This window comes from Ixodes scapularis, unplaced genomic scaffold (assembly GCF_016920785.2).
Source record: "Ixodes scapularis isolate PalLabHiFi unplaced genomic scaffold, ASM1692078v2 PGA_scaffold2__306_contigs__length_199485367, whole genome shotgun sequence".
NCBI classification, from domain to species: domain Eukaryota; kingdom Metazoa; phylum Arthropoda; class Arachnida; order Ixodida; family Ixodidae; genus Ixodes; species Ixodes scapularis.
In genome coordinates, this window is record NW_024609857.1 from 34,152,524 (window position 1) to 34,173,494 (window position 20,971).

At 57.2% G+C, this 20,971-nt stretch overlaps 7 protein-coding genes across 11 annotated transcripts in view; 2 read left to right on the forward strand and 5 right to left on the reverse strand.

Annotated features, from left to right (window-relative positions):
* Positions 1-3,220: 3,220 nt before the first annotated feature.
* Positions 3,221-4,885, reverse strand: LOC8053566 (forkhead box protein O). The gene is made up of 2 exons (XM_029989965.4): positions 4,366-4,885; positions 3,221-4,003 (listed from the first exon to the last, which is right to left on the reverse strand). The coding sequence occupies exons 1-2, from the start codon at positions 4,684-4,686 to the stop codon at positions 3,407-3,409; spliced, it is 918 nt and encodes a 305-aa protein (XP_029845825.1). The 5' UTR covers positions 4,687-4,885; the 3' UTR covers positions 3,221-3,406.
* A 74-nt stretch (positions 4,886-4,959) lies between these two features.
* LOC8053567 (oocyte zinc finger protein XlCOF6) lies at positions 4,960-11,124 on the reverse strand. 5 transcript variants are annotated; one of them, XM_029989963.4, is made up of 5 exons: positions 10,994-11,124; positions 9,956-10,034; positions 9,809-9,900; positions 7,113-7,499; positions 4,960-6,432 (listed from the first exon to the last, which is right to left on the reverse strand). In XM_029989963.4, exons 1-5 carry the CDS (start codon positions 11,010-11,012, stop codon positions 5,129-5,131), a joined length of 1,881 nt encoding a protein of 626 aa, XP_029845823.2. In that variant the 5' UTR covers positions 11,013-11,124; the 3' UTR covers positions 4,960-5,128. The 5 variants fall into 5 exon arrangements, with proteins under 5 accessions (XP_029845823.2, XP_029845822.2, XP_029845819.2 ...); XM_029989962.4 differs by having other exon boundaries at positions 6,807-7,499; XM_029989959.4 differs by having other exon boundaries at positions 6,630-7,499.
* LOC121836719 (gastrula zinc finger protein XlCGF8.2DB-like) lies at positions 7,600-9,099 on the reverse strand. The gene is made up of 2 exons (XM_042291797.1): positions 8,587-9,099; positions 7,600-8,132 (listed from the first exon to the last, which is right to left on the reverse strand). Exons 1-2 carry the CDS (start codon positions 8,971-8,973, stop codon positions 7,632-7,634), a joined length of 888 nt encoding a protein of 295 aa, XP_042147731.1. The 5' UTR covers positions 8,974-9,099; the 3' UTR covers positions 7,600-7,631.
* Positions 11,125-11,256: 132 nt separating the features above from the next.
* Positions 11,257-11,889, forward strand: LOC121836718 (UPF0389 protein GA21628). Its single transcript, XM_042291796.1, has 3 exons — positions 11,257-11,400; positions 11,466-11,556; positions 11,617-11,889. The coding sequence occupies exons 1-3, from the start codon at positions 11,259-11,261 to the stop codon at positions 11,795-11,797; spliced, it is 414 nt and encodes a 137-aa protein (XP_042147730.1). The 5' UTR covers positions 11,257-11,258; the 3' UTR covers positions 11,798-11,889.
* Positions 11,797-13,489, reverse strand: LOC8053569 (importin subunit alpha-7). The gene has a single exon (XM_002433390.5). It carries the CDS (start codon positions 13,487-13,489, stop codon positions 11,924-11,926), a length of 1,566 nt encoding a protein of 521 aa, XP_002433435.1. The 3' UTR covers positions 11,797-11,923.
* Positions 13,490-14,074: 585 nt separating this feature from the next.
* LOC8053570 (protein MIX23) lies at positions 14,075-15,880 on the forward strand. The gene is made up of 4 exons (XM_002433391.5): positions 14,075-14,210; positions 14,295-14,567; positions 15,454-15,513; positions 15,763-15,880. Exons 1-4 carry the CDS (start codon positions 14,109-14,111, stop codon positions 15,808-15,810), a joined length of 483 nt encoding a protein of 160 aa, XP_002433436.3. The 5' UTR covers positions 14,075-14,108; the 3' UTR covers positions 15,811-15,880.
* The window catches only part of LOC8053571 (ubiquitin carboxyl-terminal hydrolase 45), a 30,733-nt gene continuing 25,632 nt past the window's right edge, over positions 15,871-20,971 (reverse strand). Inside the window, exons 8-11 of the mRNA XM_029989964.4 lie at positions 20,638-20,726; positions 18,179-18,500; positions 17,135-17,328; positions 15,871-16,103 (exon numbers count right to left, since the gene is read on the reverse strand). Of these exons, the coding sequence (XP_029845824.2) occupies positions 15,894-16,103; positions 17,135-17,328; positions 18,179-18,500; positions 20,638-20,726 (815 nt within the window). The 3' untranslated portion in view covers positions 15,871-15,893. The remainder of the gene's footprint in view (positions 16,104-17,134; positions 17,329-18,178; positions 18,501-20,637; positions 20,727-20,971) is intronic.

Here is a 20,971-nt window from a genome sequence, read left to right on the forward strand (position 1 = left end):
ATTTTAACCAGTGGCAGACCCAGGGGAGCGGGGAGGGGGTATGGCTTTGGGCCACGGTGGCTTGGGCCCACTGCTGCGCGGACTGCGCGCAAACCTTCGATGAATTTGAATGGTTTGTATCCGAACATATCGAACTTTCAAAGTTCGACATTTGAGAATGGGCTTTAGAGTAGCGGGTATCTGGTCTTTGAAGGTCATTACTTTGAGCTCCGACTCCTGTCCAGGCAAGTGGAAAAGGGGATTACACGCTTCGAAAACCTTTTGTTTCCAGTTAAGGCCGGCGTTCTTCCTTCATGATCTAGCCATTGCGAGTCAGCCTCGCCCGTCGAAAACTCAATATTTTGCATAATATAAAATATATATATATATATATATATATATATTTAACGTATAAAATTAATTAGTGCCTGTTATGGTCGCGGAATTAGTCAAATACGCATTTGAAGACCTCCAGGCAAACCGAGAACGGCATAAATTTGGGCTATTGTTATCTCCTCTCCATTGCCCAGTCTTCTGTAGCTCCCATTTCTCACGAAAATGGATTAACAAAATAATATATTCGAAAGCGTCTTTCTTTTCATGTAATTTTGGGGCATCTTCACAGTTTCTGCACAAGAATTTCTGTTACGCCACGATCGAAGAGGACCTGAAAGCACTGGATGATGCCAGCACCAGCCCTCCGTGATCCCCTTGTCCACGCCCCTTTTTTTGCTGGCCTCCTCCTGGATGCCTCATTGAAGTAAGGGTCAATAAAGAAGTTCTGAAGTTCTTTCTCTCCCCTATCACAACCAAATTTGGCATGCATATACATTAGAATATGTAGAATGCAACCACCTAGGTTTTGATGGATGTATCTTTTCTCTTCTATATATATATTTATGAAAAATTTAAGAAACGCTTGTCAGCCCCTTAAAATAACATTTTTGCTCTTTCCGATTATTTTAAAATGAAAAAAGCGTCGCATACTTTTTTTTTTTTTTTTTTTAATGTTTATTGCACTCAGTTGTCTAAAAGGAGCGAATTAGTTTATTTTTGCTACGCTTTTTTAAGTGTGTTGCCATACCCCACATGTGCACAATAACTTTTTTTTTTTTTTTTTTTCTGTATGTACAATGCATCGAGGACCTAAAAAAAAAAACAGCTATACAGCGATGTCTCGTTAATATGGACACGTCCGTTCCCCCCAAAAAATCAAAAATAGTTCGAGTTGGATGTATTTTCCCAGCTTGTCCCCGAGAATGGTGTATTCTTATAGCGGGGTATCCATATTGAAAATACATGACTGCATCAAACGTAACATTCGATTTAAAGAGAGGATTAAACACCACAAACTGTCAAATTTGGGGGTTTTACGTGCCAATACGACGGGCATATGGCACGCCCCAGCGGAGGACTGAAGATTAACTTCGACTACCTGGGGATCTTTTGACGTGCAGCCGAAAGCTCGGTTACACGGCTCCTTCTCCGCAATAAGCCTCTGTCATATTGCGGGCACCTCGGTCGGGGTTCGAACCCGTAGGCCGGCGCTCTCACCTCGGAGCCACGGAGGCGGCTAAACACCATAAACTGAAACTTTTATTTCGATACCGTAGATAATAATATATATATATATATATATATATATATATATATATATATATATATATATATATATATATATATATATATATTGTTTCCCCTGGCACATCCCGCAGACATGCATTTTTAGTGCCAGCGCTCGTTCTACGGGAGAACGCTTCATTCAACGCAGCGACCTCGAGCTCTCGGGCTTGTGGCCAAAGTTGTAGCCAAGGGAGCGAGGGAGCTTATGGGGTTGCAGCCCCGCCCTCGCCCCCCTCCCTCCCTCCCTCCCTCCCCTCCCTCCCCCCTCCCCCCTCCCCCCCCCCCCCCCCCCCCCCCCCCCCCGAAAAAGATTCCTGGCTACGTGCTTGTATACTTGCGGCATACAAGCATGAAAGCTGTCCCTAAAGAAATACCTTCCCGTACCGATGAGGAAAACAAACGAGAACGTGGGACTCAAGTGCAAGAACCAGCATCGCGGGTCAGATACTATGTTTTGCGTAAAAAAAAAAAAAAAAAAAAAGAAAGAAAGAAAGGTTTATATATATATATATATATATATTACGCAAATATTATTATTATTCAAGGACACCTCCGATTCGGAGTTTTTCGGTATTGCCCGATAAAACCGACTTCGGGTTTGATTTTCGTAACTTATCGGTATTTACCAAAAACACGGGCACAAAGATATCTATAAATCAAGATTGCGCTATCTCCTAGCTGCTTCGAAACGGGGGATATCGGGTGCGGTCTTGAATTATGACAGTGGTCGTGTCGCTCACCGGGGTAAAGACCTCCCTCTACTAAATGTACATCAACTAGATCCAACAGGCAATGAGGTGCACAGCGGGATTTCATGACTAAATAAACATGCAGACAGTCTTCCGATTTGCGGTGGCAAGTCGCCTGTCAGTTGGCCCCGCATATATCGATCGAAAGGAGACTTTCGCAACCAGACCGACAAGACGGCGTCGCGCATGTCTCGCTTGTTTTTATCTCAGACAGAGTTGAAGCGAGACGTGGGCGGGTCCCTATCATTTTGTGGACAGCTTTTCATAGTGTGGTGTTGGTCTCTCACTTGTCCGTTGCCCTCTAACTTTTTCATTGACACACGTTACGTCGACACTCGTTATTACAAAAATAAAAGCACTGATCTTAAATGTCAATGAAACATCGCGTGTTGACGAACTGATTGCCACCGATTCTAGACGGCAAAACACCGTCGAGGTATCACGGCGAAACGTTTGATACGCCGTGGAGGCTAAGAGGCGGACCGCGTTGAGGAAAGAAATGCTACAGCAAGGAGCGTCACACGTCCAATCCCCGACCATATTTTACCGCACACTTGAGTGCCATAGTCACGTACGGCGTAAGGTATGTGTCAATCCCTCCATGCCGCGCTCGGAGCAGCTCATGTATGACGCAATCAGCGAGCGGGTGCCGTGCAAGGCCAAACGAGTCTTCCCGATGTGACGTCCCGCAGCGGCTGTTACCAACCTTATTCAAACACCGCGTCGCGCAACGGAGCCAGTCATCGGAGCCACTGGCCGCGGCGCGCCGAAGAGCCCGATGTAGAAGTCTGGCCGGCGCGTCCAATAGATCGGCCGCCCCCGGGGCGGTGGGGGACCCCCCGCGTTTGTCAACACGCGGGTTCACACCCTTGGGCAACAAAGAGTACTTTATTAGATGGTACAACAGCTAGAGGGCGTATGTACACAACGAGACGCAAGCAAACGTCGTAACAAGTGGTTCTCCGCGCGTGGACGGACTGGCCGCTCACGAGGCACGGCTTGGCGTATGTACAGGGGGGTCTATGTACACGGTACTTGGCACGGGGACTAGAGTGTCAGTGGACCCAGGGTCTGGCGTGCGAGTCGAAGTTGAAGTCGAGGTTGCCGTCCACGTTGAGCTCGTGCTGGATCACCTGGTCGACGTCGCAGTGGAGGCCCTGCACCGCGTCAAGGTCCAGGTCCAAGTCGTGGGGCAGCGGGTCGTTGAACGAGAGCAGGCGGCCCATGACCTGCGAGGGCCCCAGCGGTTCGTGGCGGTCGCCCAGCGTCATGGACTGCGTGAGCGTGTCGGCCAGCGGGCCCGCACCGTAGCGGTCTAGCTGGACCAGCGGTGGCCAGCCCGACGGCGAGGAGCCACCGGGCCCCAGCGGGCCGCATTGGAGCTCGAGCCGCGGCGGGGGCGACTCGGGGAACGGGTCCAGGGGTCCCTCGGAAGACGAGGGGCTAGGCGAGGCCCTCAAGGCCTCCAGTTTCTTCTTGAGCCGCCCGCGCTTCTTCTCGTAGCGCGGGGTCTCCATGGAGGTGGCCCTGCGGCGAGCCGCCTTGCCTGGCTTGGCCTCCGGGTTGAGCATCCACCAGGAACTCTTGCCGGCCCCTTCGTTCTGGACGCGCATGAAGCGGCTGTGCAGCGACAGGTTGTGCCGGATCGAGTTCTGCGGCCAACGAACCCGGGTCTGAGTCCGCGCAAAGCAGTGGGGCCCAGCGGGTGCCCGCTCGCCGCTGGCAGGGTGCCCGAAGGCCGCGTCTCCATGGCGACGCCGAGCGGGCACGCGCGTGCATGGGCCAAGGTCACCCCTTTGGGTCGAAGCATGCGGCGGCGAGGGCCGTCACGTGCGAACCTACGTCACGTGACGCCTCGAGGGCGGCTGCCGCACGCGAAGCTGCGGCCCCCGAGGCGACGACGGGCGAGGGGCGGCGCTTGGAAAGAACCCGGGCGAGAGCCAAGTCGCGAATCGGCGGCGCAACAAGTGCCGCGCCATGGCGGCCGCTAGCCCTAACGCCGGCCACGTCTTACCTTCCAGCCGGCCGAGCTGTTGCTGTCGCCCTTGTCCTTGAAGTAGGGCACGTTCTGCACCATCCAGTCGTAGATCTGCGACAGCGTGAGCCGCTTCTCCGGCGAGCTCTGGATGGCTTGCGTGATAAGGTCCGCGTACGACATGTTGCCCCAGGCATTGCGACGGGACGAATTCTTCTTGGGGGCCGCCTCGGCGAAACCGTCCTGCGCGACCCCCGGCTTGTCGTCGACGTAGTTGTCGGGCCGCGGTAGCGGCCAAGTGTTAGACCGGGCACGAGTCTGCGGCTCGAAGCCCGGTTCTACGTCCGCGAGCCGCTCCATGACAGGGCGATCAGGCGCAGCTGGGAGGCCGCCGGTATCCAAGACCCAACGCGCGACCGTAATCCATCGGGCAGTCGTCCGGCGACCCGGGGCGGGGGCTCAGCGGGCGACGCGCACTACCGTGGTACGGGCACGAGTCTCCGACTGCCGCCGGGCGGAGCCAGCCGCCGCTGCTGCGCCGCGGCGCCCCTGACGTCAGCGCGCACGTCAGCCCCCGCGCGCGCTCGCAGCGCTGCCGCCAACGATCGCCGTCCAAGGCCGCGCCGCCACACACCATGTGTCAAAGCTCCTTTATTGTGGTCAAACAGGCTAAAAATGGGCAATGGAGAATGTTAACTTACACTGAAGGCATAACAGTATAAGCGGCGGGGCGACCGCAAGCACACCCGCAAAGAGGGACAGAGAGAGACACCCGCCACCGGAGTTCATCAAGTCTTGAGGGCTACAGAGGCCCTGCAGCTGCCGTTGCCTTTGCCACTGGGTCCTGCACGGAGCACTGCTGTTGCTGTTGTTGCTGCTGCTGCTGTTGCTGCTGCTGTTGCTGCTGTTGTTGTTGTTGTTGTTGCTGCTGCTGCTGTTGTTGCTGTTGCTGCTGGGCAGCCTCACCCAGCAGGTTGCGGATGTTCAAACCAGGCTCGAGGTGGCAGCAGAAGGCCTTGCCGCAGGTCGGGCAGCCTGGGATGCAGAGGGGCACCCGCTGCTGCTGTTCTTCGGAACAGCCCGCCTGCTGCTGTTGCTGCTGCTGCGGGGGCGGGAGCTGCAGGAGCTGGGGGGCGTGGGTGCGGCTGTGCCGATCCAGCTGCACCTTCTGCCTGAAGGTCTTGCCGCAGGGTGAGCAGTTGAAGGGCCGTTCCCCAGTGTGAGTGCGCATGTGACTCTCCAGGTGGGCCTTCTGGTTGAAAGACTTGCCACACGACGAGCAGACAAACATGCGCTCGCCCGTGTGGGTCTTGATGTGGCGCTCAATGTGTTCCTTGCGGGTGAAGGTCTTGCCGCAGGCCGAGCAGCTGAAGGGTCGTTCGCCCGTGTGGATGCGCACGTGGCTCTCCAGGTGCACCTTCTGGCTGAAGCGCTTGCCGCAGTGCGGGCAGCAGAAGGGCCGCTCGCCAGTGTGGATGCGCATGTGGCGCCCAATGTGCTCCTTGCGCCGGAACGCCTTGCCGCAGACGGTGCAGCTGAAGGGCCTCTCGCCCGTGTGGATGCGCAGGTGGTTCTCCAGGTGGGCCTTCTGGCAGAAGGTCTTGGCGCACGTCGGGCACGTGTACGGTCGCTCCTTGGGCTTGGCCGAGGGCTCCAGGGTCCGGGGGCCAGGCCAGGCCGACCGCTCACTGGCTGCCACGTGGCCCGCCATGTGCGTGTCCAGCTGGCCCTTCTGGCTGAACACCAGGCCGCAGAAGGAGCAGCTCCAGAGCAGCTGGGTGCCGCTCCCGGGCAGCTCTGTGTGGCAGCTCCGCACGTGGCACTGCAGGGACGCCGCATCCCCAAACGTCTCGCCGCAAACCCCGCACCGCTGGGGGCTGGGTGGCTGAGCCATGGGGCCCCCCTGCGGCTTGGGGGCCTCCAGCTCGACGCCCTCCTTCTTGTCACACACGGTGCAGTTGGCCCGGCCCTCGGCGTGCAGCACCACATGCTTGCAGAAGTCGTTCACCGAGGTCGTGGCGAAGGGACACAGGGGGCACCGGTGCGTGGTGGTGCCCACCTCCGCCGCCTTGTGCAGCCGCACCACCGCCTTGGTCTCCAGCTTGTCTGCAAGGGGGAGGGGGGGGTCAGTGGGGCCGGTGGCGGCGCCCCCTCGCCGAGGGAGCAGCGGTGGCAGCGCAGTGTTACTTGTCCGGGGGGGCTGGGGTTAGTGGCATGCATGAGAGACGTAGAGGGGCGCTTGGGGGGGCGTCTGGCTGTCGTCTGTGTGTGTGTCTGCGTGGGCGGGGGCAGGCAGCACCCACCTGTGGGCGGGGCGTGGGTGCGCGCATGGCGCTCCGCGTGCTCCCTCAGGCGGAAGGTGCGCTGGCACATGGCGCAGCTAAAGGGGCGCTCTCCAGAGTGTATCGTCAGGTGGTTCAGCAAGTGGGCCCGCTGGCCAAAGGGCTTGGCACACACAGAGCAGCAGAAGGGCCGTTCACCTGTGTGTGTCTTCATGTGCCGGCCGATGTGTTCCTTGCGCCGGAAGGCCTTGCCGCACACGTGGCAGCTGAAGGGACGCTCCCCGGTATGTATCCGCACGTGGTTCTCTAAGTGTACCTTCTGACTAAACGACTTGCCGCACGTGGCGCAGCCGAAGTTACGCTCCCCCGTGTGCATCTTCAAGTGCCTCTCTACGTGCTCTTTGCGGCGGAAAGCTTTGCCGCACGTGGGGCACACAAAGGGCCGCTTCTTGCCCCGGGGACCCCCGTCGCCGGGGCAAGCCGACGAGCAAGCAAGGGGCTTACCGCTGCCGCCATAGCTAAACACCTCCGGCGGGGCGTGCGTGCGCATGTGCCCCTCCAAGTGCTCCTTATCCACGAATATCGCCCCACACACTGCACAGCTGAAGAGGCGGCTGGCGTGGCTCTGCATGTGCTCGTCCAACTCCTCCTTGATGGCAAACGCCTTGGCGCACACCCCACAGCCGTACAGGGTCACCGAGGCCGGCTCCTTGCCGGCCTCCGTGCACATGCCGCAGGCTGCTGCCACCGCCGCTGCAGCCGCCGCCGCTGCCTGCTGCTGCTGCTGGGCTGCCTGGTGCAGGGCCACGTGCTTGTTCATCTCGTCGATGGAGTCGCTCGCAAAGGGGCACAGCGGGCAGCGCTGCTTCTCCTCGCCGCCTTCCGCCATGCCTGCACAGAGGGACGCGTCTGGACACGGCATGCACACTCTCCACATGCAAAGGGTCTGTGCGCGTGTGTGTGTGTGAGTCGCGAAGAGAGAGGGCGAGCGTCCGAGGAAGAGTCCGTTTATTGCGGCCTGGCCTAGGTACAGGGGGGCACGAAAGGCGGGGCGCACAAGGGAAAGTCCAGGGGCTGGCAGGGCTTGGCGGGGGCACTGCCAGGGGGGCTGGGCTTGCTGCGAGGTTGCTGCGGGCTCCGGGCGTGCGTGCGCAGGTGGCGCTCCACGTGGGACTTCTGCCGGAACGACTTGCCGCAGGCCGCGCAGTGAAAGGGGCGCTCACCTGTGTGGGTGCGCATGTGGCGGTGGATGTGCTCCTTCTGGCGGAAGGCCTTGCCGCAGGCGGCGCAGGCAAAGGGGCGCTCGCCCGTGTGGATGCGCACGTGGTTCTCGAGGTGGGCCTTCTGGGCAAAGGCCTTGCCGCACGTCGGGCAGCAGAAAGGGCGCTCTCCCGTGTGGGTGCGCATGTGGCGGCCAATGTGCTCCTTGCGGCTGAAGCTCTTGCCGCACACGGCACAGGCGAAGGGCCGCTCGCCCGTGTGGATGCGCACGTGCCGGGCCAGGTGCACCTTCTGCCGGAACGACTTGCCGCACACTGCGCAGGCGAAGGTGCGCTCGTCCGTGTGGGTGCGCATGTGGCGGTCGATGTGCTCCTTGCGGCCGAAGCTCTTGCCGCACGCCGAGCAGCCGAAGGGACGCTCTCCGCCGGACTGTGGGGGAGGGTGGGGAAGGGGGCCGGCGACGTGGCCCACCCGGGGCCCCCCCAGCAGCAGGCGCAGGCCCCCCGGGGGCCCCGGGCAGCCGCGCAGGTGGGCCTCGAGCGCCCCCCGCTGGCCACACACCAGGCCGCACAGGGCGCAGCTGGCCCCGGGCGGCCGGCCCACCTCGGGCGGGGGGCACAGTGGACAGCGGGGAGGGCCTGGAAGGGGAAGGGGCGCTTAGCTACAGCTCCTTGGCCGGGAAGAAGAGGGGCTTGGCGCCCTTGGGCGGCTGGTGGGTGCGTGCGTGGCGGTCCACGTGGGACTTCTGGCGGAAGGCCTTGCCGCACGTCGGGCAGGCAAAGGGCCGCTCCCCCGTGTGGGTGCGCATGTGCCGCTTGATGTACTCTTTCTGGCGAAATGCTTTGCCGCAAGCAGAACACCGGAAAGGGCGTTCGCCCGTGTGGATGCGCACGTGGTTCTCCAAATGCACCTTCTGGGAGAAGGCCTTGCCGCAGGCCGTGCACAGGAATGCCCGCTCGCCCGTGTGGATTCTGACGTGCCGCTCAATGTGCTCCTTGCGCCCAAACGCCTTGCCGCACGTGCTGCACACAAAGGGCCGCTCGCCCGTGTGGATGCGCACGTGGCTCTCCAGGTGCACCTTCTGGCTGAACCTCTTGCTACAGGTAAAACAGCAAAAAGGCCGCTCCCCCGTGTGGGTGCGCATGTGCCGGCCAATGTGCTCCTTGCGGCTGAAGCTCTTGCCGCAAACCGAGCAGGCGAAGGGCCGCTCTCCCGTGTGGATGCGCACGTGGTTCTCGAGGTGGACCTTCTGGGCAAAGGCCTTGCCGCACGTCGGGCAGCCGAAGGGTCTCTCCCGGCCCTCCCTCCCCCCCTGTCCGCCCCTGCCCCCTCCCGCAGACGAAGCCCCGCCCCCGGCCAGCACCCAGCCCCCGTGGCAGGCCCGCTGGTGCGCCTCGAGCTGGGCGCGCTGTGGGAAGGCCGCCCCGCAGGCCGGGCAGGCAGCCACGTGGGCCCGCAGGTGGCCCTGCAGGCCCCCGGAGTCTGCGAAGGCCTCCCCGCACACGCAGCAGCTCAGCTTGCCCTCCTTGCCGGCCAACAACTTGTCGCACATGGAGCAGTTGGCGAAGGGCCGGCCGTCCGTGTGCACGCACATGTGCTTGCAGAAGTCGGCCACGGACTCGGTGGCAAAGGGGCAGAGGGGGCAGCGGTGGCAGGTGCCGGCGTCCGCCATGCGCCCTGCAAGGCAAGCTCCCTTCACCAGGGGCCCCGGCCGCTCCGGCCCCTGGTGCGGTCGTGGTGCCTGCCTCGGGGCTCCTCCTGGCCGCCGGCCCCGCAAAACGAACCAAGCGTCAAACCAAGCAGAAGCCGCCGCTGCCGCATCGCGGAAACCAAGGACAGAAGGAACGCGCGTGTTGTGTCTGCGTGTGTGTCGTCTGTGAGCATGCCAGAGGGACGCCCGAGGCACCTCCGCACCACCACCATCACCACGCCACCACGGGCCGAGGGCGCCAAGCCCCGTCGAGAGGGGGAGCACTCACCGGGGGTCGAGGTGTCCGCGGCCTGGTGCTCCACGGCTCCCGCCACACGCGCCTCACCAGGGCCCGGAGCCGCCGCGCTGGTCACCGGCACCCTGCCCGGGAGGGCCCCGCTCAGCGGGCAGGTCCGCACCGTGGGCCGCCACTCACCCGGAGCTGCCATTCAGCGACAGCACTGCCACCGAAGACGGTTCCCCGAGACGCTGCACCGGCATCCGCAGAGCGAGACCTGCGCCGAAGGCACGGACAGCGTCGAGCCGAGCTGTTGGCCGTGCCGGCGGAGCGCCGGAGCTCCCACCGACGCCACTTGAACGGAAGCGCGGTCAACGGCGGAGAGCAGGCGAGTGCGCTCGCGACGCCGCCATTGGCGACCGAGGCGGTCACGCGGGCACCGCTCCGCCAATGGGGGGCGTCCCCTCCGCGAACAAAGTGAGGGAGAAGCTTCCATTGCCCCAGCCCTGTCAAAAAGCGGCGCTCATGTCAGATTCCGTCCCGCGCGAAGTACACGGCCGGCCGATCGAGGGACGTGGAAAATCGAATTAAAAAGAAAGACTCCCAGGCGACGCGCCACGATCTGCTAATAAAACGAACCTTGCTTCCATGAATCCCTGGGTAACTGCAACGACGACGTTTGCCGCAACTGGGTCAACAATTAGCGCGAACAATGTGGCAGCAGACCCGCGATATCGCCGTGCGTCGGACGTCCACTGGATGGGAGACGAGGCTTGCTGTGGGCGTACACAGATCCCGTCGGCCATGTCGGCACAGAATCGACGTCTGAGCAGTTCGAACGAGCGCAGATGCGGGGCGTTACTTCGATCTCGAACTGCGAGTACTCGGTGCTCGGTTAGTCCTCCTGCGTCCCGGATAACCGCGGCGCTTACCTCGTCAAGGGAATTTTTATCCGTTTCTTCCTCGTGAACGGCATCTCGGCCAGGGCTCGGAGGAAACGCGGCCGTACACACGCAGCGGTCGCGGCCACCGGTGGGCCGCGGGAGCAGCGCTCGGACCGCGGTCCGGCGATTGCACGCGTGGAGAGAGGAAAAAGCGGCGAGGCTCTTTCTTGCGAGGGAAGCGTTCATTGTGTCGGCCGCCCTCCCTCACCGCCTCCGTCTCGCTGCTGCACGGGCTTGCCAAGCGGGAAGAACAACAAACACGCGAGAGAAAAAAACAACTCGTTGCACTCACTCATCGAGTTCGTAACCATCTTCTGGTACCATAACGAATTCCCCCGCTGCTCGCCGTGATTTCTGAGTTGGCCGACGCGCTGGAAACTCTTGAGGGGCGAAAGAAAAGGCCTAATTGTCTCCCTCGCCCAACTTCAATGGCAACTTGGGGAAGCGTAGCCTCGCCCCAGACAATCCAAAATGTCCTCTCTCGCCGACCCCGCGGGGATTCGGCGGGGAAGGAGACCTAGCCTCGAACCGGGGCGCTGCGAGCAGCCGCTGACAAGATGGCTGCTTCCGCGCGTTTCGGTCTCTTCCGTCCTGCCCAGCGATTTCTCGTTGCCCGATCGACGTCCTTGGGCCGACCTACGGTACAATTTCGAGCAGAATCGGGCCCCGCCGGCAAAAGCAATGCCCCCAATGCCACCGGTGAGTGTGTTTTGGCTTTAACGAGCCGCGTGTGCTTTTTATCTCACGACTACGCCTCGACGCAGGACTTTCCGACCATCGCCCCAACAGCTACGATAAGTGGATCCTGACCTTCTACAAAAAGTACCCGAAGGGGGCCGTGCCGGATTTCGTACCGTAAGTTTTTCTACGCAGCGTGCACTATAAGATCCCGACTTACTGGAGCCCGTCGTGCAGGCAAGCGACCATGGAGAAGGCCCGCAACAAGGCTCGCATCCACCTCAACCTGGTCCTGGCTGCGCTTACCTTGCTCGGAGCGGCTCTTTTCGCCAACTGGGGCCGTCGGGACGCGAAACGCGGCCTGACCGTTAGCAAGATCAACCAGGAGTGGCATGCAGCGCAGAAGAGCAACCCATAGCCGGCAGCAAAACCTTTTATTCTCCGAGACGCTATGTACATTTGTTGTGGGTCCCCGAAGCGGCGGTGGGGGCCAATAAATAGTTTTATGTACAAGTGGTGGCTAGCGTCTGCCGGGGGGACCCCGTCAGAAGCGGTAACCTGCGGGGCTGTCAGCGGCGCCGAACTGGAACTGTCCCCCCTGGGCGGGCGGCGCGATGCGCGGGGCCTCGTCCTCGGCGCCAAAGTAGTGCTCAATCATCTCGAAGGCCTTCTGGTAGATGTCTACGTTCTCGTGCGACTGCAGGAACTCGATCTTGTCGAGGCCGAAGCACTCCTCGACCAGGACGGCGTACGGGTTGAGGCGGCCCTCGTGGGCGTCCTGGGCGCCGAGCCGCAGGATGTTGTCCAGCCCGTTGAGGGCCACCTGCACCACCTTGGGGTCGGCGGCCGTGAGCAGGTCGCACAGCGGGCCCACGCACTCCTGCTGCACCAGGAAGCGCACCTGGTCCGGCGAGCCACCCGATGTAGCATTGGTGATGGCCCAAGCCGCCTCCTTTTTGGTCTTGAGCTCGGCCCGGGCCAGCACGTCCACCAGCACCGGGAAGATGTTGGCGTCGATGACGGCCTGGATCTGCTGCCGGTTGCCCGCCGTGATGTTGGACAGCGTCCAGCAGGCCTCCTTGCGCACGGACTCCTTGGGCGACGAGAGCAGGTGCAGCAGGCAGGGCAGCGCGTTGCAGTTGAGCACCACCTGCGTCTGCAGGTCGTCGCCCGTCACGATGTTGCCGACGGCGCGCAGGGCCGCCGACACCACGCCTTGGCTCGCGTGCATGAGCAGCTCAACGAGGCGGCGGCACACCCCGGCGTCGATCACTGCCTGTATCTTGTCGTTGGGGCCGTCCGACAGGTACGAGAGCGCCCAGCAAGCGTCGGCCAGCACGTCGAAGTCGTTCACGTACAGCAGCCGCGCCAGCAGCGGCAGGCACGGCTGCACCTGGTCGAAGCGCGGCGGCGGGTTCTTGCCCCGGCAAAGATTGGAGAGCGCCCAGACGGCGTTGCGCGTCATCGAGGTCCGCGTGGACTTTCCGATGAGCTGGAGCAGCGGCAGTAGGATGCCTTGGGCTAGCACGAAGTCGCGGCACTCTGGCGAGTCGCCCGCGATGTTGCCCAGTGCCCAGACGGCCTGTTCCTGCACGTCCTCGTACTCGGAGCCCAGCAGGCGGACGAACACGGGCACGGCGCCGGCCTCGACCACCATGCGCGTCTGCAGTGACGTGCCGGACGCGATGTTGGTGAGCGCCCAGGCCGCCTCGAACTGCAGCGTGCACTGGTCGTCCCGCTGGAGGAACTCCACGAAGCGGGGCACGATCCCGGTCTCGATCACCTCGTCGATAGGCGGGTTGGGCTCCCGCGACAGCAGCTTGCGGAACCGCTGTGTCGCCTGCAGCTGTAGCTCGGGCGCGTCGGCGTACAGTTGGGCCACCATCTCGGCCGTCACGCCCGCGCGCTCGGGCCCCGGGTTGTCCCCTTCGTCGCCGTCTAGCTCGGGGCCGCCCAGGTTGCGGCGCTTGCACAGCTCGCTCTCGCGCTTCAGCTTGCGCAGCTGGACTCCTTCTTCCTCTCGCCGCCGGCGCAGCTCCTGGGCGTCCAGGCCCGCATTCTTGTAGCGCAGCCGGTGGCTCGTGCTGCCTGCGCTGCCGCCGCTCGACATGGCCCGACCTGCAACAACGCAGTCGTCAGGCTCTGTCTAGGCTTAGCACGCGGACCGCCCCGTACTGGCGGCCTCGCACCGAGCCACTTTAAAGCGCTGCTCGGACCTCGAGGCCGCCGCACGGGCTGCGCGGTGCGGCGGGCTCGTTCGGTCAGCTGTCGCCCGCGGGGCCCGCGCCGAGCCCCAGCGATGACCTAGCCAGCTCGCTAGGCCTTCAGACGTAGGTCCTCGTCCTCTCGACAAGCCAGGGCTCGTGAGCGAACCCCGGGACGATGCCGCTACCTCGCAATCTGCTGCAGGTCCCGAAGGGTGGGCTCCGCCACGCGCGAAACGCTACGCGCAATTTCTAAAGGCATTCCAAAGCCCACATACCTTTTTAATTTCCAGCACAACGCAAAAGATTCCTCCGAGCAGCCACTATCGGAGCGCGGTGTATTCTGGGGCAGACATGACTTCGGCACGCAGCGCCTCTCTCGGAACTGATACCTCCCCTCGGAATTTTTTTAAACCTCTCTCGCACGATACAGTGGGCCAAAGAAAACAACGTTGTTGGTTGGAAAAATTTCCGCGTTGGTAGAATTTTTCGCGGCCTGAGCAGCTTTCCCGTCGCCAAGCCGAAATGGGAGACACGCAGCCTGGCAATCCGGCTGACAAGATGGCAGCCTCCGGTACTGCTGACCACGCTACCGTCGCTCCATGTGACGACTTCATGGCATTTCAGGTAAAGTCGAGCAGCACGTGTTGCCCCATTGGGCACGCGTGCCCATCGTGCGCGCGTTGGACGAGAGACCGGCTCGTTTTGCAGGAAGTGATCAAGAAGCTGCGCCGGGTGGACGACCACATCATCCACACCCTCAACACGACACTCCCGACAGAGTCCTTCGCCAAGCACCACGACGCGCCGACATTGTGCAAAGACCTGTACGAACAGCTACGGCGCGCCTACGCTCAGCGGGACGATGCCATCAAGCAGTGCCTACAGCAGTCCAAGGACAAGCTGAACCGGCTCCAACAGCAGCGATCCAGCCAGGACGATGACCCTGATATCCGACGAAAGCTACGCAAGGAGCAGTCGACGGTCAGTGAGCGCGCTTTGTCGTGCGTATTTTCCCTTGTTACGGCAGCATTGCTAACGAGACATGTCAAGGGCAACGCTGTCACGTTGTTGCTGCCGGGGAATTCGTTGCTACATTTCTTGGAGACATTCCAAAGGTGACATCAGCTCTGCACTGATACCAGTTCTAGACTTCTACGTACCCTTCGCCTGTTATTGAGAGCAGTCTCTGTGGTGCCATATGGACACGATGGAATACATGCCTGTAATCATAGCCGCCACTTGAACAGATGACTGGAGCATCTTCCATGCTAACTCTGGTTATGCATGCTTTGCCTGCTTCCTCAGCACGAGAAGATGCATTGTAATGCAATTAAATGCAAAGGTGCAAGCGAGCTGGACAAGAATGACGAAAATAATCCCCGGAGAAGGGGAACAAGAGGGACAAAGGACAAACACAAATCTCCCAACACAGCTAGGTGACTGGTGTGCGACCGAAAAAACGCAGCCCGTTTTTGAGTGCCAGTCATCTCGAGCGAAATACACGCATGGAGCACAAAAACCGCTAAAGTTACATACAATGTTGGGGTATTCTAAACTATCTGCTAGATTTGACTATTGCTCACATTCTACGGAAGTGGAGTGCTATGCTTCATTTTTTTTAAAACATAGTTGAAGGTCAGAGCACCACTAGCTGCTGCCACTGCTCTAGTAGGCGGCTGCTCTGTTCCTCCCAGAGGAGCTTCCAATTTCCTAACATCCTCCATGTTTAGAAGGATATTAGGTTAACCATAAAACAGATTCTGATGTTTGCACGAACCGCTACTTAGAAAATGTGATAACCAAGAACCTATATCAAAGACATTGACTCTGGTGCTCGTTAGATTTCACATTGCTTTGCATCTTGCAGCTGCGTCTACTTCAAGGTGAGCTGAACGTGGAAGAAGTGGTCCGTCAGCGCAGCCTCAAGGCAAGTGAAAGTGAATTGCCTAATTTAAACCTGAGACGACGGACCAAGAAAGCAGACAGTGCAAAAATCACTCCTTTCCAAGACGTTTGTGTGGTTTCCCCTTTTTTGGTCCATCGTCTCCGGTTTAAATCATGTATAACTTAAAGCAGCTCACCTGTTTGCAAACATTGTCCCTGGATGTAAGAATGTCTAGAGACAAGGTTTTAAATCGAGACAAAGACAAATCGGCACGACGCGTCTTCCTCGCAGGTGTACCAGGAGAGGTGCCGGCTCTTCTACGTGCCCCCCGGAGTCTGACCAAGGTGTCGTCTAGGACGCCCCATGTAGATACGCGAGTTGAAAATACACATGCCAATGTTTTGCAGTAGCAAATTGTCTCTTTATTGACACAACGTGTCCGTGCGACCGTAGAAGAGGAGGTAGGCCTGGCTGGCCAGCACCTTCCGCTGGGGAGCCGGCGCCACGCGGCCGTCGCTTGCGTAGAACCATCCCCCGCCGGCACCCCGAACGTAGGCCACGTAGTGACCTCCAGTCATGCGTCCCGAGTGCTCCACAACTCCGTACAGCGTGTAGCTCTTGCAGCCCTCAGCCTGCAAAGAAGGGGGACGACGGCACTTGCATGGCTCCCTAAGCTAGTGTAATTTCTGCCCATTGCCCCAGACAAGTGCAGCCCCAGTGTAGATATGTGTTAGTATGAGCTATAGCTACACTTAATTAATAAACTAAATAACAAGTTGGTGCTATGCATTTTCCATTAAACCACAGGAGTACAACTTAATGTAGCTGCCCTACTGGTAACTCCTCTACATGGAGTGCAGGTCTACTGCCAATGCAGAGCGCAAGTTCATCTGTCTCTTTTGCAGGAGTTGTGGTGACGTCTGAATGCCAAGCTCTGATTAGCTCTGATTGAAGAATAGCAGGTAGACGTCAAGGAAGCTCGCTACGGGTTCTACCCAATGTCCCACAATCGGAGCTCGGCGTTCTGATGTCGCCACAACCCTTGCAAAAGAAGCAGACAAACTTGCGCTCCGCATTATGTTTTGAAACTCCGATTGTCTTGGGCTATGATCATGAAAGAAGATGCAGAGTACCATTAATCATGTGCTCTAAAGGCAGCAATAAAACACCACAAATCAAGTTATTAAAGGGACAATTAGAAAAATCCAGCTTACACTGAAGGCGAGTGTAAAGGTAATTCCTGTTATCTTATCCTGTTGAAAATTATAATAATCCCCCATTGGTGATTAAAGTTCCGAGCTCTTCACAAGGTATGCTACGAGCCATCTTTTTATGAGAGGGGTCGTAACAGGAAGTGGATGCCCCTACCGAAATGTTCTTGTTGGATGAGAATGTTTTATCACACAGGATGCACTACGCGGCTGTCCATATCAACTTTCTCTAAGCAATATCTGTATGTGCAGGCCTTGCACTAAAGATGGAAAGTTTCTGGTTCCTTTGCACACACTTTCTAACCTCCTCCTACTACCTTTATTGATTTGCAATATTGGCACGCACGTCTGATGAATCCGCAACACTACCCGTGACTTGCCTACTCATTACATACATTAGGGCAACATCCGGCCCCGGGCAACCCCCAAGTCTGTTGTTCCCTTTGTCCTACCTGGCCACTGCAGTAGGGCCCCAGGTCCAGCTCGACGGGGAAGGCCACATGGCGCTGCACCTTACGCAGGGACGATCCCTGCTGGAAGCGTTTGAGGTGCAGCGTCAACACCCTCGGTGGTTGGAGCACCTGCAGTTGCAGGCTGGCCGCCGCACGAGCGACGCCGCAGCCTTCGCAGTGCAGACCGTTGGCACCTGTAGAGATACAAATGCAGTCCCTTGAAAAGGTTGTCCCCCACAGGGACACTAGTCTTATAGAAGTCTCCAAGCACCTAGACTGGCTAAATTTCTCGCCTACAGCAGAGATGCTGGATGCCCCATTGGAGGCCGACTAACTTCCTCCTGTCTAAACATACACACAACACAATTTCTGGTCTTGCCAAAGCCTTTAAGCACCTACACACCAAAATGAGGCATGCCTTCCAGTCTCACCCAGTCTGGTGCGGGTGAGAATGGAGGGCAACTTCAATTTCCCCTTGTTCATCTGCCCATAATTTCAAATTCACCAGTCAAAGAAGGAAAGAGGTTGGGAGCAACCCGAGAAAATATTCACAACTACGGACCAACAGTCAGAAACTCTCGCCTGCACTCTCGTGAAGAGAGGGGCAAGACTCGGGGGATCCCACCATGCTCAAAGAGGAGAATGCCAGAAAAGCAGCACGGCACGACGTCGGTGTACCGCGTTCCAATACTGTAAACGACTAAATTTTCGCGAGGACCTAATTTTCGCGAGTCACGTACAATTCGCGAAAAATACACCCCGCGAACAATTCTGGCAATATGTGAACGCTACGGAAGCTACGCTCGATTCGCGAAAATTGGAACCCGCGAATAATTTCAAATTTTCAGCTTTGGCCCGATTCGCGAAAATTTAAGCCCGCGAAAATTAAGTCGTTTACAGTACCTCTAGAAGGATGGAGCGGGTAACTTTGCTGGCTCGAACATCCTACGCACAAAAGCGTTGGTGTGCCACCAATGTCCGATCGCTCGGAGCGCGGTACCTTTGGCCGCATGCGGCGGACGGAGCGGCCGCGGGAGGACTTACCCGCCAGCAGCTCGGGTGCCGTGAAGCTGCGCAGGCAGGCGTCCAGGGAGCCCTCGGGAGGTTCCCTGACGCCCCCAGGTGCCTCCTCCAGGTGCAGCACCTCCACCTGCGACGCCAGGTCCGGGCTGACGTTGTCCTCCTCGTCTGCCTCGGTCGGGTCGGCCGCCCCTCCCCCGCTCAGGGCCCCCGCCCTGCCCGTCGCGGCCCTGCCTCCCAGCTTGCCCTTGGCCCGCTTGCCGTGGCCGGCATGCACGTTCCGAGGAGCCTTGTCCTCCGGGATGGGCAGGGAGAGGTCTTGGAAGGGGTCCTCTCGCCGGGAGACCTGTTTTGCCAGAAGCCGCGAGGTGCCGGGAGTTAACGTGGTCACCCAGAAAACACGCGGCAACCCTCCATATGGCCCATGCCGAGCGTGTGGGCCCAGATGGTGCGTTGACTGCACCTAGGGTTCGATCTTGCTCCGGACTTCTGGTGTACCACAGACGGCCTAGTTGCGCAAGGAGCGAGAAACAAAAAAGGAAACAAATGTGGCCCCCCTTAATGACCTGCTGGTCATTAGGGAGTTGTAGTAGATTGTTTTTCTCCTCCGCTACGGTATCCCCGAAGGAAACGCCGCAGCTGCGCATGCGCACCCCCAGCCTTGTCTGCGTAGTTCAAGGTCGTGTGGCGGATTATAAAGCGCTATCTGGGTGCTTAGCGGGCTGCGGAAACGCTCTACTACAATTCCCTATTAAGGGGGGTCATAAACCTAAATTTAAAATCTCCTTGAAAAAATTTATTTTTCAATTTTGAGGTTTTCGATTTCAGAAATTATTGATACACCCTTACACTAAACTTGATAACCATACGCCAAATAGTTACGTTGATATGAAATATTTTCAACATATTGTGAGGTAGTAACAAAGCAAAGGAGTTCAATATTTTAATGCATTTTTCTCAGTTCCACTTTTTGCTGCAAATTCATACGAAGGAATCTTTTGTTTAAAGGTATTCTGATAGTGATACCACAATCAAGACGTTTCTGAACTGAAATTAACTGGAAAATCGGGCTATCTTTTTTATTTTGTTTTAAGATGAAGTTTTAAGATAAAGATGAGAAAAGACTGTTTTAAAAAATTGACATAGGACAGATATGCATCTCATATTTTGAGCTAATAACTGTCAGCTGGGTCACTGGGTCGTGTTCTATAGGCCGTGATGCCACTGTTGTCGTGCTGCTCGAATTTAATTTTGACAAGAAGTACAACCAAAGAATTAGGTCAAAAGCAACTCTAAACTTTCATTGAAATTAACAAATCAAACAACAGGGTTTGTACAGGCTTCAAAGGAAAAGGCTCAAGAGTTTTCAAGGACTTTTAAGGGTCTGTAGATATGTTTCCAAAGACCCCTTCCAATACTAGTAAATTTATAATATAACACGTTTTTTAACTGCAGTGAGAAAATTCTTTATCGCACGATACCTAGGAAAAGGGTTCAGTAGAGCTACTGCAGCCTTTCCTTGATTGCTGATATTTAGAAGTTCTTGCATCTTCGTTTTGGCCGTTTTCCTTAGGCTGTTTTACTTGACAATTTAAGTGAGGTTACCTGTTGCCTCTGCTTCCTCGATGCTCGTAGCTGCACTTCCCTGGCATCATGCACAACTTAAGTTATGTCCATCGTGTGTAATGTAAAAACGGACGCGGAACAAGCAAACCAGGAGTAGCTAGCAAAGAGTGTGCGAGGGAACAAATTGAACAAGGGGCAATATCGTAAGATGGCGGACAGGCGAGACCGGATCCGAACCTCCGAGACTGCTACCATTGAGGCCGGCCGCTTCACGAGCATCCACTAAATGCGTCTATATGTGCCATACTAGAAAACTTTCTCGATGAAATTATGACATTTATGTTAACATACATGTAAAAAATATTAATTATATCATTTCGTCGTTTACCCTGAGACTAGGGTTTTTTTAGACGAGCAGAAGTAACAGAAAAAACAGACAGGCCTGTTTTTTCTGTTACTTCTGCTCTTCTAAAAAAAAACCAGTCTCAGGGTAAACGACGAAATGGTTGACGTCCACCGGCTAGCCTGTACTTTGACTCTTTTCTCATTAATTATATATTATTACTTTAAAAAGATTTTCATTGGAAAAAAAGAAATATTGACTCTCATTGAGAAATTTAAGGGTTTTCAAGCACCGCTAGAAATTCCCAGGCTTTCAAGCTCTGGAAAATGCCGTTTTCATATTTAAGGGTTTTTAGGCTTTTCAACGACTTGTGCAAACCCTGTACATGAATTGTGAATGATACACCTCAACCTACATGCTACCAACAAAGCGCAGAAGCCGTCACGTGATCCTTGCTACTACGTCACGACGAGAAGCCGCCGGGTAATGCAACTCCATCGTCTCGGGGCTAAGAGCAAGCGCATTTCCAACTCCTGTTGACTTGGTAGTTATAGTTAGGTTCAACTGTACCTACCTGCCCACATTGCTGACAGATAAGGGTGCTGAGCAGCAGGCCACCAAATATGTCATCCAGTGCGACACGGGAGACGGCCTTTTTGTAAGCTGTACAAGAGCAAGAAAGAAAAAAATTGGAGACCCACACATGTACCTTCTCAAAAGTTACCTTCAGTCGTTAAACTCATGCCTTACATCGTAAAAACAGTGAAAAAAAAAAAAAATGTAGGTCACAGGAAAAGACAACCAAGTGCCGAGTAACAAATGCAACCTTATAAAGTTTCAGTTGGTAGTTAGCATTGCCCTCGTTTTCTTCTTGTCTTTGTTTTCTGCATGTAACTGTTACAGACAGT